The following is a 15,384-nucleotide window of genomic DNA, read 5'->3' on the forward strand; positions in this document are numbered from 1 at the left end:
CTGTTGTAATGCCCAAAGATAGTTATGTGCAGTATGTTTCCAGACCATAAGTTTTTGTGCCTAAAGTGGCAAGAACTTGGGTGATCTGCTTCGTTTTAAAAGCCTTTAGATCTGGCAAACGAACTGCCTTTTCCACAACTGTCTTACATCTGCGAAACGCACTGTTTAAACACACATTACACATATATTTTTCTATACTTAAGTATACGCATATTAAACCGGCAGATGTAGAATAAATTCCTGTTAAAAGCTTCAAATTATAATTGTGCAAGCAATGCTCAAGCTGGGATTCGCGGTTCCCACTCGTTGGTCTTTCAGATGTCGTCGCCTGGGAATGGCTAGCATAAGAGGCGAGGCGAGAATCTCTGTGGACAAACAGAAGGCTGCCCAGGCGCAGCGGGATGAGGACCAGCAGGAGGTCGAGCCGGATTCCCAGCCGACGGAAGATATTCCAAGGATTCACAGGAACGAGAGAGTATTAATCAGTCATGCCATTCAGGAGATCCAGCACAGGCCGTTGGAGGTACCCACAATAATCGGTGATGAAACAGTGTACACCATGGACAACCAGCGGGTTTCCTGCCCGCATCACTTGCAAACGAACTTGGCTCACGTCTACTACGCCAATCGCAAGCAAATCGAGGCCGCAATCAAGTCGGCCCTTTCGGCGCAGGGAACTTGGAGTCTAGTTCCCATTGCCCAGCGCCTGGCCATTTGGCGACGCGCTGCTGGCATTATCGAGGAGGACGAGCTGCGGTTGCGAGTGTTCCTGATGCTGACGCTTAGCAAAACCGCCGACGAAGCGACGCGGGACATTCGGCGGCTGCTTACCTCGCTGAGGGCTAATGCTGACTATCTGGAGCACCTGTCAGAGCTGCGCTTTGAGATCCAGGGCGATATGAATGTATTCCCCAGTTTTCATTTGCGACCCATGGATGGGTTTGTGGCCGCCCTAGCACCATTTGAATCGGTCGCCTTGTCAACCAGTTTGGCCCTCTGTCCGGCTCTCATGGGCAACACGGTGCTCTGGAATCCCGCATTGGAAGTGGCACCTGTGAGCTTTCTCATTTACAGAGCTTTCCAGGAGGCGGGTCTGCCCAGCGGAGTGATCAATTTTGTGCCGGCCAACGAGCGTCTGTTCTTGGACACCATCACGGCTGCCGAGCATTTTGCCGGACTGAATACGCAAGCCAGTGCAGCTTGTTACAGGCATGTGCACAAACTGGTGAGCGATCGGTTGGAGCGATACATCTGTTTTCCACGTCTGGTGGCCGAGTGCCCGGGTCAGAACTTCCATTTTGTCCATGCCAGTGCCAAGGTGGAGTCTGTGGTCTCGGCCACCGTGCAGGCGGCCTTTGGATTTGCCGGACAGTATGCCAACTCGCTGTCTAGAATGTACGTGCCCTCGTCCATGTGGCCACGGCTCCGGGCGGAGTTGCTAGAGGCCACGGAGCAACTGATCATCGGAGACCCCGTCGAATTAGAAACGGATATGGGAGCGATGGTGCGTATTGAAGACTACCGGCGGATGCAGAAACTTCTGCAGCGCTCTAACAATATGGAGCAGTTGTGCGGTGGCAGCTGCGATGACGTCACTGGTAGATTTGTTCAGCCAACGATTGTCCAGGTGGCGGATCCATTGGATCCACTTCTGTGCGAACCCTGCTGCGGACCCTTCTTGCCGGTGTTCGTCTATTCGGACGAATCCTTCGGTGAGGCACTAAAGCTTGCTGCCAACCAGTCCAGATACGCGCTCTCCGGCTCTATATTTGCAAGCCGAGATGAGGTTATCCTCCACTGCCTGAACCAACTGCGAATGTCCGCCAGCAATATCTACGTGAATGAGCGATGCACGGGCAGTACGTATGGATTGACGCCCTTTGGCGGGAATCGGTTGTCCGGGACAAACGATAAATCCGGATCTGCCTACTTCCTTATGCGCTGGAGCTCGCCGCTGCTCATTGAGGAGACTGTGGAGGGTGCACCTCCCATGCACGGATCAAATAAGCTTCCCTAAGCTTGCTGATGGTTGGCGGGTGTTTCAAAATTACAATAAATGTATTTGAAGTGGCTTTTTTACCATTTAACCACAAACTGTATAATAACATTTTTCTCTCATTTTAAGAACTTTTTATTCAATGAATGACTAGAAACATAGGTTCACCAGTTATTGTAGCTTCTGATCTGGTAATGATTTATATTGGTAATCATTTTAAAATAAATTAAAATATGTTTTGATTTATTGGCGGCATTATTTAAATTGGAATCTGGAAAAGATTTTCTAGTATCGATAACTGGCATGACGGATATATCGATAGTTTTATTTTCCTAAAACCAATGTACTCTATAATCGATCCTATCGTTCGTGGTTAGGCCAGCTCTAAGGTGCAGACAATTAGTAAAAAAAACGTGCGGTGTCGAATTGAAGTTTCTGCGCTATTAACGTGAATCCAAAGGTGACTGCTCATTATCAAGTAAAACGTGCGTAACCATTCTGTTTGAGCACAGATAAGTAATAAATAAATAATTCGTGAAAAGCCAAACAAGCGAAGGCCTTTTTATCGCAAAATTTTCCGCCACGGTTATTGCGCGTGTGAGCGAGAGAAAAGAGCGACGAAGGCCGGACGCTAGAAATTTCCATTCGCAGGCGAAAAGCGAATCCATAATTGATGTGAATGTGAAAAGCATATATCAAATCGAATGTTCTGGACTTGTTTGTCAAACGAAAAGAACAGATAGCAAGCCGACACGTGCGTGGCTTTGTGTTCAGTACATATTTTATCTAATTCCCATCTCCCTCTCTTTACAAATTGTATATTTTGCAGTAGCTGAAAAAAACAAAGAAAACTCTGCGATCGCGTTGTTCCGCCCCCTAAAAAAACAAAAAGAGAGAAGGAAAACAAGGAAAACCAGCAAACGCCCAAGAAGTGTGTCTGCTCTAAATCAATTTTACTGGGAACATCGGCCAGACGACAAGGAGTCGAGTAAAAAATGTCCGTGATTGGCATCGATTTTGGCAACGAGAGCTGCTATGTGGCGGCAGCTAAATCCGGCGGAATCGAGACTCTGGCCAATGACTACAGTCTCCGGGCCACGCCGTAAGTACCTGCAATCCGATGCTCCGGATTACGGCCCAGTTTGTAGTGATAAGCTTTGCGGTCTGCATAATCGTTAGACTTTTTGCCTTTTTGGGGTTATGTCGAATTTGTAAGTCATGCCTTGCGTGTGTGTGCGTGTGTTTGTAAGAGAGCGCGCCTAGAAAATTCCATGGTTGTTATGGGTAACGCTCCGAAAAACATACGTGTACCCCCAGATATGTGCATTATGTACTGGGTTGTTTGTGCGCTTTTGCGGGAGGCCTAAATTTGGCCGATTGCACTTCCATAAAAAGTGTTGCAAATTGCAATTTTAATGAGGCGGCTGCACACTCATATCTGCTCCCTTCTGCTGCTGCTGTCTCTCTTTTACGATTTATTGTCGCTGCCTATGTATGGGTGCCTTTGATTTAAATGCCGTTGACTGCGTGGGCCTCCGTATCTTTCCAATCGTCCTCACTTCCACACTCTCCTGTACTTGTCCGAATTTACTTTTTTGGCACACTCACTCGCGATGCATGCGTCATGCGGCCAAGAGGAAGGCAGCATCAAAGGTGAGAAGAGAGCGGTGTCCGGAGAGCGAAATCAAACAGCAGCTGTTGTTAAGCGAGAGATGGTAGAGGCAAAGAGAGAGCGCCAAAAAGCACTGAAAAACGTGTGCAAAGCTGTCAAAAATAAATTCAAAGCCGGCAAACACAGACAGCACACAAACACACTCGCGCGTATTTAGATACAGTGGAGCCCGCATATGTTGAACCTTTGTAATGAGTACTACATTTTACCAACTTGTATTTTTGTCTGATATTGGAAAGTAAAGAAAATGATTATATAGGGTCGAGAACTTGTACCCTGTTGAATATCGAGCTAAATTCAAATACAAGCTCTTTTGCTTAATTTTTATTAATAAGGTACCGGTCTTAAATTAAATAAAACTTAATGTTAAGGTGTAGTAAGTGCCACATCTCACTGTAATGACTTAATCCCAACTGTTTACTATAAACATACACTCTTAGTATCGAAACTGAGTTAAGATATTTTAACCTTATATGGCCTGCAGAGCTATCCACTAACCGGCAATTTTTACTTCCTACCCTCTTGCAGCTCCTTTGTAGCCTTCGATGGCAAGAAGCGTATCATCGGCGTGGCCGCCAAGAACCAGCAGGTGACAAACATGAAAAACACAGTTGGCGGATTTAAGCGCCTGCTTGGCCGCAAATTCAACGATCCCCATGTACAACACGAACTCACGAGCATTCCAGCGCGCGTGGAGGCGCGCGGCGATGGCAGCATTGGCATCAAGGTGAACTACCTCGGGGAGGATCAGCATTTCGGGCCTGAGCAGCTGACTGCGATGCTCTTCACCAAGCTGAAGGAGACATCGGCGGCTGCCATGCAGACGCAGGTTAACGACTGCGTCATCGCCTGTCCCGTGTTCTTTACGAATGCAGAGCGTAAGGCTCTCCTGGATGCCGCCCAGATCGCCGGACTAAACGTCCTGCGATTGATGAACGAAACAACTGCCACCGCGCTGGCCTACGGCTTCTACAAGAACGACTTATTCGAGGACAAGCCGCGTAACGTGATCTTTGTTGACTTTGGGCACTCGTCACTGCAGGCCAGTGCCTGTGCCTTCACCAAGGGCAAACTGAAGATGCTGGCCAGTACCTGGGACCAGATCGGTGGACGCGACATTGACTTGGCTTTGGGCGATTACTTCGCTAAGGAGTTCCAGGAGCGCTACAAGATCAACGCTAAGACCAATGCCCGTGCCAATCTGCGCCTGCTCACCGAAATCGAAAAGCTGAAGAAGCAGATGTCCGCAAACAGCACCAAGCTGCCGTTGAATATCGAGTGCTTCTTGGATGACATCGACGTCTCGTCGTCCATGCAGCGTTCGCAGATGGAGGAGCTGTGCGCCCCCGTTCTGCAGCGTGTCGAGCAGACATTCAAGCGCTTGCTAGCCGAGTCTAAGTTGCAGCTGGACGACATTCACTCTGTGGAGATCGTTGGCGGAAGCTCCCGCATTCCATCCGTGAAGCAGCTTATTGAGCAGGTTGGTCTGCAGATGGAATACCCTGTTAAAAGTTAGATTTGTAATCTTTCGATTATTTATCGCAGGTCTTTAACAAGCCGGCCAGCACCACTCTTAACCAGGACGAGGCAGTGTCTCGCGGTGCAGCCCTTCAGTGCGCCATCATGTCGCCAGCTGTACGCGTCCGAGAGTTTGGCGTCACTGACATACAGAACTACGCCGTTAAGGTGTTGTGGGACAGTGAGGGCGCTGCTGCTCCGGGAGAGATCGAGATCTTCCCGCAATACCATGCTTCTCCGTTCAGTCGCCTGCTGACCATCAACCGCAAGGGACCGTTCAACGTTTCGATTGTTTACGGCCAGCAGGTGCCCTATCCAGATCAAACGATTGGCGTGTGGAAGGTCAAGGATGTAAAGCCGACCGAGCGCGGGGAGGGTCAGGATGTGAAGCTGAAGGTGCGCATCAACAACAATGGCATTGTGCTAATCTCCTCCGCCACTTTGCTGGAAAAGAAGGAGGCGGAAGAGGCTGCCGCAGCTGCTGAGCAGGCTGCCAGTGAAGAAAAGCCAGGCGAGCAGACCAACAACGCTGGGGAGCCTGCGGATGGTCAGCAAGAGGTGAGTCAACCATCTCCCGTCCAATTCACGCCGTCACTGTCTCATCATCTTTTGTTGCGGATAGGGGTTGCTGTGTTGCTCTTGTTTCAGTTTTAGTTGTATTCTACTAACCTCCCTTCCGACTTAAGCAAGTAGGGTGTAGTGCCTTTAGCTGATATTGTTTGTTGTAAAGCAGTCCAATAACGTCTGTCCGTAAAATCTTGCGTGGAAACTCTTTATTACATTTCTTTACATTTTAACTTATTTCATTTGATTTCGCTTTTCAATTAAATCGGCGTTTAGTTTCTGCTACTAAACTCTTAGCATTTTATAGTTCACTTCATAAAGTTCATCCTTAACATAAAATAACTTTAAATTGTGTAATAGAATTATCAAGATTTGTTTTCTCACATCCGTGGTAAACTATTCAAGCAAAATTGTATGGAAAAAATACCATGAAAATGTGGAAACTAACTCAATTCGTATTATCGCATTTCTTGACTAATTCCTATTAAGTTTCTGTTTTCAATGTCTGGTTAGAAAACTGTATTTTGCTGATCAAATACCGACCGGTCAATATATTATATTGCTCATTAAAATTTTCGATCGGTACCATAATCGGACATCTGAAAACCGGGACTGTAGAGCTCTCGTTTGAATATACGCATATACGAATGTGTTTGATATAAGTCATTCATTTTTATAAATATACCACTGCAATATTTGTTTTCGTTTGTTTTGGATATGTTTGCGAACGCGCGCGTTTTGATCTCTCGTAGGCATATTGTGAGAATGAGGATGATAATAATACATCAACAGCCTCATCACCTGGCGGACAAGGGTGGGCACAGCGGGTCAAGGGCTGGTTTGGTTCGGTACGTTTTCCTCAAATTTCTCAAATTTCAATTCAAAAACAAAACCAACAAAAAAAGAAAAACGCTAAATCTGAATTCTTTACTCCCATATTTGTGTGTCAAGAAATTGGAAAATTTTGATTAACGATATGTACAACAAAATTAAAAGCACGAATCTAACCATTTTGTGGTTATTGAAATTTTTAAGTTTTATCTTTTTCACCAAAAATGAAACGAATGATGAAGACCGCTCATAAGCCGCCTACCCTATGTGCTCCCAACAAAAAACCAATGTATTTAAATAAAAAATTTACACAATTTGCCATTTTATTTTATTATATCCAAGAGCTTAATATTTTTGTATTATTTTCAAACACACCTGAGAAAAAAACGCGCCCTTGTTCAAAATTAAACAAAAAAAAAAAACCAATACCCGCAGTTACTTGTATGAACTGCTTACAACAAACACCCATGAAAATGTATTGTGCTCATACTGTAGGCTGTCGCTTGGAGCTGTTATTCCTCTTCGCTTTATTGTTGATGTGTTGTTGCTGCTCCAATTTCTCTTTCTATTGGAAAAGTTGAATTGAACTTGTTCTACCATTTGGTTTATACATTTCGATTAAACATTTGCCTTTCTTTTGCTGCCCAGGGCGCTGATAAAAAGAAGAAGGCTTCCAAAGCCACCGAATTGCCGCTGGAGTGCACCACACACGGCTTCAGCCCCGTCGATCTGAGCAACTATACACAGCAGGAGTCGAAGATGATTGGCAACGATCAGAAGGAAACGGAACGCATTGATGCCAAAAATGCCTTGGAGGAGTTCGTCTACGATATGCGCAATAAGCTGCAGGTAACTAATCCATCAATTGAGTCATGCATAGCTGAAAACTGCAAATCGGTTTTGTAAATGATTGAATCTAACACTTCCTGTGTCTTTTGCAGGGTGGAGCCTTGGAGCGCTTCGTGGTTGAGGCTGAGCGCGAGACTATTGTATCGCAGCTAAATGATCTCGAAAACTGGCTATACGAGGATGGCGAGGACTGCGAGCGTGAGATATATACCAGCCGCCTGCAGGCCCTGCACCAGAAGACGGATCCCATCAAGCTACGCGCAAGCGACTACGAGCAGGGACCAGCTGCATTTGATGAGCTGAAGAACAGCATTGCCATTGCACGCGTGGCAGTGGCCGAGTTCCGCAAGGGTGTGCCCAAGTACGATCACCTCACGGAAACCGAGTTTATCAACATCTCGGAGACGGCGGACAAAGCACAATCGTGGCTGGATGCCAATCTGCCCAAGTTCACACAGTCGCCGCGTACCGCTGACAGTCCCGTCCAGATTTCCGCCGTGCGCCAAGAGGTGCAAACTCTAAACGCGTGCGTCAGTTCGGTGATCAACAGGGCGAAACCAAAGCCAACTCCGGCCAAGACAGCAACACCGCCCAAGGACGAGGCGAATGCGGAACAGAACGGCGGCGAGCCAGCTGCCAATTCTGGCGACAAAATGGACGTGGATAGCAATGCCCAAAGCGCGGCAGGAATCGATCCCTCCATGGATGTGGAGTGAGCTTATTAAGCTCATTCCGATATCCGGTTGTTCCCGGCTATCAGCGGTATTGGCTAACGATTAATGATAATAATAAAAACGATAACTTAAACGGTAAACATATATGAATCAACGTTTGTATATGCACTTGCTTCAGGACTAGCAGAGAATACAACAAAATCAACACAACAAACAAAATGCAACCAACCAACCTACAAGTGTAAGAATAATTTGATTAAATACTTCTGCGTCCGCGGCTGGATCCAAAAATCAGATGAACGGATGTGGGCGAGAGTGGTAGAAAAAGATACAACTGATGAGAATGGAACTTACACTTCTGCTGCTGCCGTGTTGATGGTGCAAAACGAAACAGAAACAACCCTAAAACAATTTCTAATCGACCATTTTTCATATATTTGAATAACAAAATCAACAAAGCAACACTAAATGAATGGAATTAAAATAATCAAATAAAAACAATGATAATTCCAATTATGCATTTCTTGTATTACATTTGTGTTTTCATTTTTGGCCGAAAGTTTTGCAGGCGTTTTAGATAAACGCTTTTGATTTAACCATTTCTAAGTTTGTTTACATGTTGTTTTCCAAATTAATTTGTAATCTGTATTAACTTGGCGATTATTTTATTTGCGCTTACAATACAATACAAACTCGTTTACAAAGAGGAATGCGAATGCGATTTGGTGTGGGTAGCTGCTGAGCGGGATTAAAATGTGGTGAATATGTGGACAGGAGTAATGTATATAAAGCGGCCGTGACTAGTGCGAGTATGGTGTTGTGCGCTCAATGAGATTCCTGCTCCTCGATCCTGTCCAGTTTAATAATTAAAGCGTTGATTATGCAGGCGCCAGCCTCTTTGGTGAACCAGCAGAGATCGTTTAGCAGATGAACAGACGACTCGTTGAGAGTGGCGGACGGAGTGCCTCCCACGCCGTCGGCACCTTGGCCCGTTCCACTATGGTCGTGGTCAGCGGATCCCAGGCTGCGCCTCTTGGCCTCGGCCGCAGCCTTGCCAGTGGTCACCCCCGAAATGGACTGTCGCCGAACGTAGACCTCGAAAGATGTGGAGATGCGGTGGAGCCCCTGCTCAGAGGCAAAGTGATGCTGCGGCAGCACGGGCTCAATAACTGTGGCATTGGGCGAATAGTACAGCTCTAGACGTGTACCAGGCTCATCCTTGAGCGCTGCAGCGGCCGGTTCTTCGTCCGGATCCGTTTCCAGCGGGAGCGGCTGCCCGCGATCCAGTATCGCCCGAATCTTGTCCACCCGTGTCATGTAGTAAAAGGGAAGCCAGTCTCCGTTAAGATCAAAGTGCACTTGGGGAGCGGTCGCCGAGGAAGCGCCACCACCTGTCGATGACGTTGACGTCGAAGTGCTCAGCACATTGACCGTCTGCTGGTTTAGCTTGAAGTAAACCCAACCCTCCAGTTTATCACCATTTCCACCGTTGCTGGGTCCACTGCACTTGAGGCAGAAGCACACCGGCTCCAGTCGGCTATCAAAGAAGGCCTGCGGCAGGACTAGCGAAGCACAAAAGCGTCTCACCTGCCGCAAGTATTCGCAGTCGTTCTGCTCCACACTGGCACCGGTGGCTGTGGATCGCAGGGAATCTGTTCCTCCGCTCGGCCTTGCCTGGCCGACAGAATTCGAGTCGGACTCCATGGAATTAAGGGATGGCAGGTCGAGATTGAGTAGTGACGCCTGATCGGGCATAAGATGATGTCGCGTATATTCGTTTTGCTGGAGTTGCTGCAACAGCAACAGGTGGTTCATGTAGTCTATCTCATCGTCCTCCAATACATTATCGTTGAGCGCTGGCTCGCCGGACATTTCGCGTTCGTTGCCAGCACTTAGTTCCAAAGCATCCGCATTGTTTTCGCTGTGATCGACCGTGGTGGATACAGACGTTATTGCTCCAGGTGCTTCGTCCACAGAATTAGCTAACTGATTTGGAGGATTGGGCAGGTCATCATACTCCTTATTCGTGTCATATACACCCGAGTTACTCAGGTGTTGAGCATTGGCTGTGGAGCCGCTGGGGCCACTAGTTCCCGCTGCCGTTGCCGAAGTGTTCATAGAGTTCTGAAATCTCTGTGTGCTCTGACTGCGTTGTATATTTAGATTAGTGTTGTGCTGCAGCTGCAGAGACTCTCGAAGGCAACTGTCAATATTCAGAAAATTAGGAAAATGGTCATTTACACTTCTAGTACTATGCTTACCAAGTCGACGACGATCCACCAAGTTCATTTCGCTGCTGCTCCAGAGTGCGATTCTTAATGGAAATGTTCAGCAGTAAGTTTTCCGAAACGCTCTCCATAACCGATCGAGTCCTGTTAAATGGTTCAGTAAAAAGAAGCCGAATTACACCTACTAAATGTTATCCTTACATGGCGTTTGATGGAGCCCCGGAGGTGGACGGGCCCGATTCGCACACCTGCTCCGTGTCCTTTTCCTTCTCATGCATTTCTAGGTGTGCCTTCTCGCACTGTTGTGGCATTCCATTATCCAATTCCAGGGCTTCCGGAGCCTCCAGAATTGGAGTACCATTTGCATTCCCTGTGCGGCCAGCATCATTTCCAGTTATCAAAGTTATTTTCTCGCACTTGCCGTACACATCGAACACTGGATACACATGGTTGGGCAGTCCGCTGGCCAGATCCTCCAGATTTGTTGACCCAACCATAATGACTAAAACAATTTGCTTAATTAAAACCAACTAGTGCTTTTGAAATCTGTCATAAAACTTACTTAGCATTCCGGCATGGGTTAGTGTCAGGGTGATCACCGTTCCCACTTGGATCTGCTCAAGCGCCTCACCGTATTTGGAGGCCATCACTTGGCCGTTGATGTTTACGTAGTCGTGGGTGGCTAGCCAGCAGCTCCTTTTAAAGTCCAACAGGGATATTGGAGCAGTCTGGGGACTTGCAGACAAGACGCCGAGACCGACAGTACCCTTCCACTTGTTGTTTAGGGCATCTACCTTGATGCTGATGCTCTCACCCTTACACAGTGGCTTGTTGAGGCAGACGATGGCCTGGTTATAGGACTTGATTCTGGTCACGCTTCTGCGATCATCGCTGAGCCTCGCGTTCTTTTGTGAGACATCCAAAAATTCGTAGTTCAGTGCCTCCGAATCTATTGATTCCAGCATGGAGCTATCCTGTTTGTTTAGTGGGTCCACTCCGAAGTCCATGGAGTCCTGCAGACGCAAACTGCATGGCCGTAGTGGCGAGGCTGGTCCTTGAGCGGAAATCACTTGAATTCCCATTGTCGAACCTCTTAGTTCCGCAACCACGTAAACATCGTTGGGCACGTTGGTAAACTGAATGTTTACGTTTTCCGAGTTCAACAGGATGTTTAACGAGTTCTCCACTCGCTCCAGAGTTATCCTATCGTCCACCCTTAACCATTCCAGCGAGGCCAGCGACCGCTGCAGACAGCTTGAGTTCAAGCACACCTCGTTCCCGCTGACATACCACACATTTGCCGGAATCCGGCGCAGGCTGGTTGGCAGTTTCTTGCGCACGCTTTCGTCGCTTAGGTTCAGATCAGTGACCCCGATACTTAGACAACCTGCGAAAGATTTAAGAAATTAAAAAATTTAAGAAAATTTAAAATGATCTAAATTAATATCTACAATAGGAACTTACCAGCAAACATGGAATTAATCGATGTCAGCTTAATCTCGAAAGGTGATCCCACGCTGAGGGGATGTTCAGAAAAAACCAGACAATGAGAAAGCGGTGCCGCCGCTCCCGTAAAGCGCGAGGCCTCCGTCCAGTCCTTGGTTAGGCTTACATTCCCCGAGACGCAAGTCCAGCGGTGTTTTGTCTCCATGGCCGGATGCTGAATTACCGATGTGGCTTGACAGCTCTGCGAGTTCTCGCTGGTTGCGTACGGAGCGCGGATGTCCAGCTGCGTCTGGGTAAGACTCACCTGGGCGCACTGCCCATACAAATCGATAATGGCCCAAATGTTCGGTGCGTGGCACTCGCAGGCCGGCCCTTGATCCATTCCATCAACAAAAAAGTGAATGAAGTCACCATTGCGCATCACACCCACTCGCGTGCTAGGACCCAGGGTATCCAGATCCAGTAGAATATTCGTGCGTATGGTCTTGCGGTTGTGAAAAATCATTGGACCGCATAAGATGATGGTGTCGCTGGCCTCCAGATCGGTGGCGTTTGGAGCCAACTGGATGTCCTCTGGCCGGGTGCCTGTCACCCCGATCTCAATGTTGCCCGACCAGTGACGAACCATGGTCTCCAGCTCCACTTCAAACAATTCCCGTTGCCTTAGCGGTCTGTTACTGAACACAATTGCGTCATTGAACTCTGCCAGGGAATTGGGACGCGACGCTGTTAGGCCACTATTCGAGATGCCCGCATTGGCGCCGTGGATGCTGTGAAATCGTAGCGGAACCTCGCTGTACAAGGTCGTATTTGAGATGGTAGAGTTTCCAGTGTCCGGGCTACCGCACTCCGAAGTGTCCACAATGCTTGCTTGTGCTGCCTGTCCATACAAATCTATTACGCCATAAACGCGCTCCGGAACATTGTTGGCAGCAGGACCCTGATCCACTCCATTCACCCAAAAGTGCAATGTGCCGTCGTCCTTGCGCACCACACCCACTCTATCGCCCACCTGCAGGCGATCTAGGTTTTGGCCGTATTGTTCGATTACGGTGACTCCATTCTGCATGACCCCGTTTCCCGTCATCATCCAAGTGCCGGAACTGGTTTGGAAAAATTATTTTAAAAATAATTTAAGTGAGCTAGAAACCAGGACTCACCGCACATTAGTCATCGTGAATGGAAAGTCCAGTTCGTCGGCGCTGTGAGTGGTCACTCCCATTTCAACAGAGCCTGCCCATTTGGTCACGACGCGTTCGAGTCGCACCTGGAAGAGTTCGTTGGGACGAAGAGGTCTTCTTGTGAGCACTACACCATTGTTGAAATCATCGGCAGCACTGCAGAACATTGGGAAGTTTAAAGTATATAAAAGTCTTCTATTATAAACATCAATGCTCACTTCGGCCGCAGAGCTGTCCGTCCGCTCTGGGTGACGGTGGCATGGGTACCACAAATGTGGTGGAAGGTTAGCCGATCATCGTTCCTGGCTATGGCTCGCGTGCTGGAAATGGTCTCACTTAGGCCACCGGCAGCGCCAGCCACATTCATCTCACTCTCTGGGCTTAGAAGGCTCAGGGTGGGGGTGCCGGAATGCTGCTGGTGCTGGGTGTGCTGAGCACCAACACCACTGGAACAGGCAGTCATACCTGCTACTATATTGTTTCGCCTGGTCACGAGATTCTGCTGCTCACGCTCATCGCGATCAACTATTGTAACCTTGATAGTCATTCCGTAGAGATCGATGACGCCCCACAAAGTAGAGGCCACTCGGGTGGCGGCCACCCCCTGATCCTGTCCGTTAATGTAGTTGTGTAGGTTGCCGTTGGCCTTGCGCATCATCCCAACGCGATCTCCCTCGCGAAGCTCGTCCAAGTTGAACTCGCCGTACTGACGGCGTGTTCCTTTACCGTTGGTTAAAATTCCGCAGCCGGACATCATAATTGTGCCAGAGCGCATGTTGGTCATGGTTGCCGGAAAATGCAGCACTGCGGGATTATGCGTGGTGACGCCCACTTCAATGGATCCAGACCATTTGTCCACCAACTTGTCGATGCGAATCTCAAACAGTTCGTTGTCCCTCAGGGGCCTGTGGGTCATCACCACACCGTTATTGAACTCGTCCAGCGGTCGACGGCGTTCGGCGGATCGAAAGTTGGGCGAAAGCTTGACCAGCGACCCACAGCGGGTGTGGAAGCACAGTCGGTCATCAGCGCTGGATACGGAACCATTGCCTTGCATCCAGGCGTCGGAGTCAACGACGATGTTTACGTTCATGGCCACGTCCAAGTTCTGAACAACCTGTTGCAGTGGTTGCTGCAGCGGTGAATCCAAAAGCTGTGTATTTCGATTTTAGGTTTAAGCATGCAATTAGCTTTTGCTGTACTTTTGGTTAAATAGTTACCTCTGCAGATCCGCTGGCATCGCGGGGACACAAAGAAACCTGCACACAACGTCCGTAAAGATCGACAAGGGCCCAGAGAGGCTTGGGCATGTTTCTGGCTGCCACGCCTTGCGACTCTCCGTTCACATAGAAGACCAGATCGTTACCAGAGGTGCGCATAACGCCCACGCGATCATTCTCGTTAAGCGTCTCCAGATCGGTGCCATAGAACTCAAACATGCGTCGACCATCCTTGCGCACGTCGATGCCGGACATGACCCATGTGCCATTTCGCATGGCAGTGGCGCATGCCACCAGTTCCAGGTCATCCGGCGACTCCGCGGTGACACCAATCTCAATGCTGCCGCCCCAGGAGGTGTTCTGCAAGACGAGCATTATCCGGTATTCTAGTTCAGAGTCGTATGTGTGGCTACGCTAACTCACCTTCTTCTCGATTACGACCTCGAAAAGCACATCGTCCTCCAGAGGCTCGGCACTGAACACCAGGGCATGACTGAAGTCCCGCATTGAGCGCTGGGCCATCCGGTTGTTGTTGTACAGCCGGATGGAGCGGCCACAGCGTGTGTGAAAGGACTGAGCTTCTCGGCCGGTCATGGTTGCTCCTCCAGTTCTGCTTTATTGGCTCTTTTCTCCGCCGCCGCTCGTCGCCGTACAAATCAATGGACAGACCGAATGGGAACACGGGCAAATGGTAGTTCATCGACTGTTGGCGAAGCAAGGGCTCGGTTCTTGGGCGCTGATGGACAAACTCTGATGGAGTAGTCGGGAGTTTACTAGGTCTGCACTATGCATTATGCATTATGTTCATAGTTGTGCCAACGCTGAAATAAACAAATGAATATCCTTTCGTATGACCGTTCATAGATGTAACGAAAATCCATACATTCTATAAACATGTAGAACGTTTAGTTCAAAAAAAACATTGGCACAAATATCCATATTAATAATATTTGCTGTTGATCCAGCATTTCACAAGTAAAAAAATTACATTTATTTTCACCAGTCTTACATCCAAACTTCCATATCAAATATCGACTCTTTAAAAAATAAAGACTGCTTTTTGGAAACAGAGCATTATTACTGCAAAGCTAATGAAAAACTTTAAATATGTATGACACCGACGAGTTATTTAATTGGTTTTAGAATCGAAACGGTATTTGAAATGTTATAATATTTATCTTAAAATATTTATTCATAAAAAATAT

The 15,384-nt window shown here is 47.9% G+C and overlaps 3 protein-coding genes across 6 annotated transcripts; 2 read left to right on the forward strand and 1 right to left on the reverse strand.

The window, feature by feature from the left end:
- Position 1: 1 nt before the first annotated feature.
- LOC6545533 (delta-1-pyrroline-5-carboxylate dehydrogenase, mitochondrial) lies at positions 2-2,181 on the forward strand. Its single transcript, XM_001972665.3, has one exon. It carries the CDS (start codon positions 275-277, stop codon positions 2,015-2,017), a length of 1,743 nt encoding a protein of 580 aa, XP_001972701.1. The 5' UTR covers positions 2-274; the 3' UTR covers positions 2,018-2,181.
- Positions 2,182-2,345: 164 nt separating this feature from the next.
- Positions 2,346-8,633, forward strand: LOC6545534 (heat shock 70 kDa protein 4). Of its 4 annotated transcripts, none has more exons than XM_015158468.2 (7): positions 2,346-2,481; positions 2,826-3,098; positions 4,197-5,148; positions 5,214-5,744; positions 6,503-6,598; positions 7,230-7,430; positions 7,523-8,633. In XM_015158468.2, exons 2-7 carry the CDS (start codon positions 2,992-2,994, stop codon positions 8,144-8,146), a joined length of 2,511 nt encoding a protein of 836 aa, XP_015013954.1. In that variant the 5' UTR covers positions 2,346-2,481; positions 2,826-2,991; the 3' UTR covers positions 8,147-8,633. The 4 variants fall into 4 exon arrangements, with proteins under 4 accessions (XP_015013954.1, XP_015013955.1, XP_015013956.1 ...); XM_015158469.2 differs by having other exon boundaries at positions 2,346-2,456; XM_015158470.2 differs by lacking the exon at positions 6,503-6,598.
- LOC6545535 (neuralized-like protein 4) lies at positions 8,521-15,069 on the reverse strand. Its single transcript, XM_001972667.3, has 9 exons — positions 14,603-15,069; positions 14,180-14,539; positions 13,178-14,112; positions 12,939-13,115; positions 11,797-12,881; positions 10,895-11,719; positions 10,534-10,834; positions 10,366-10,476; positions 8,521-10,307 (listed from the first exon to the last, which is right to left on the reverse strand). The coding sequence occupies exons 1-9, from the start codon at positions 14,771-14,773 to the stop codon at positions 8,930-8,932; spliced, it is 5,343 nt and encodes a 1,780-aa protein (XP_001972703.1). The 5' UTR covers positions 14,774-15,069; the 3' UTR covers positions 8,521-8,929.
- Positions 15,070-15,384: the final 315 nt, after the last annotated feature.

Source organism: Drosophila erecta, unplaced genomic scaffold (genome assembly GCF_003286155.1).
Source record: "Drosophila erecta strain 14021-0224.00,06,07 unplaced genomic scaffold, DereRS2 tig00000021-arrow-pilon, whole genome shotgun sequence".
Taxonomy (NCBI): Eukaryota; Metazoa; Arthropoda; class Insecta; order Diptera; family Drosophilidae; genus Drosophila; species Drosophila erecta.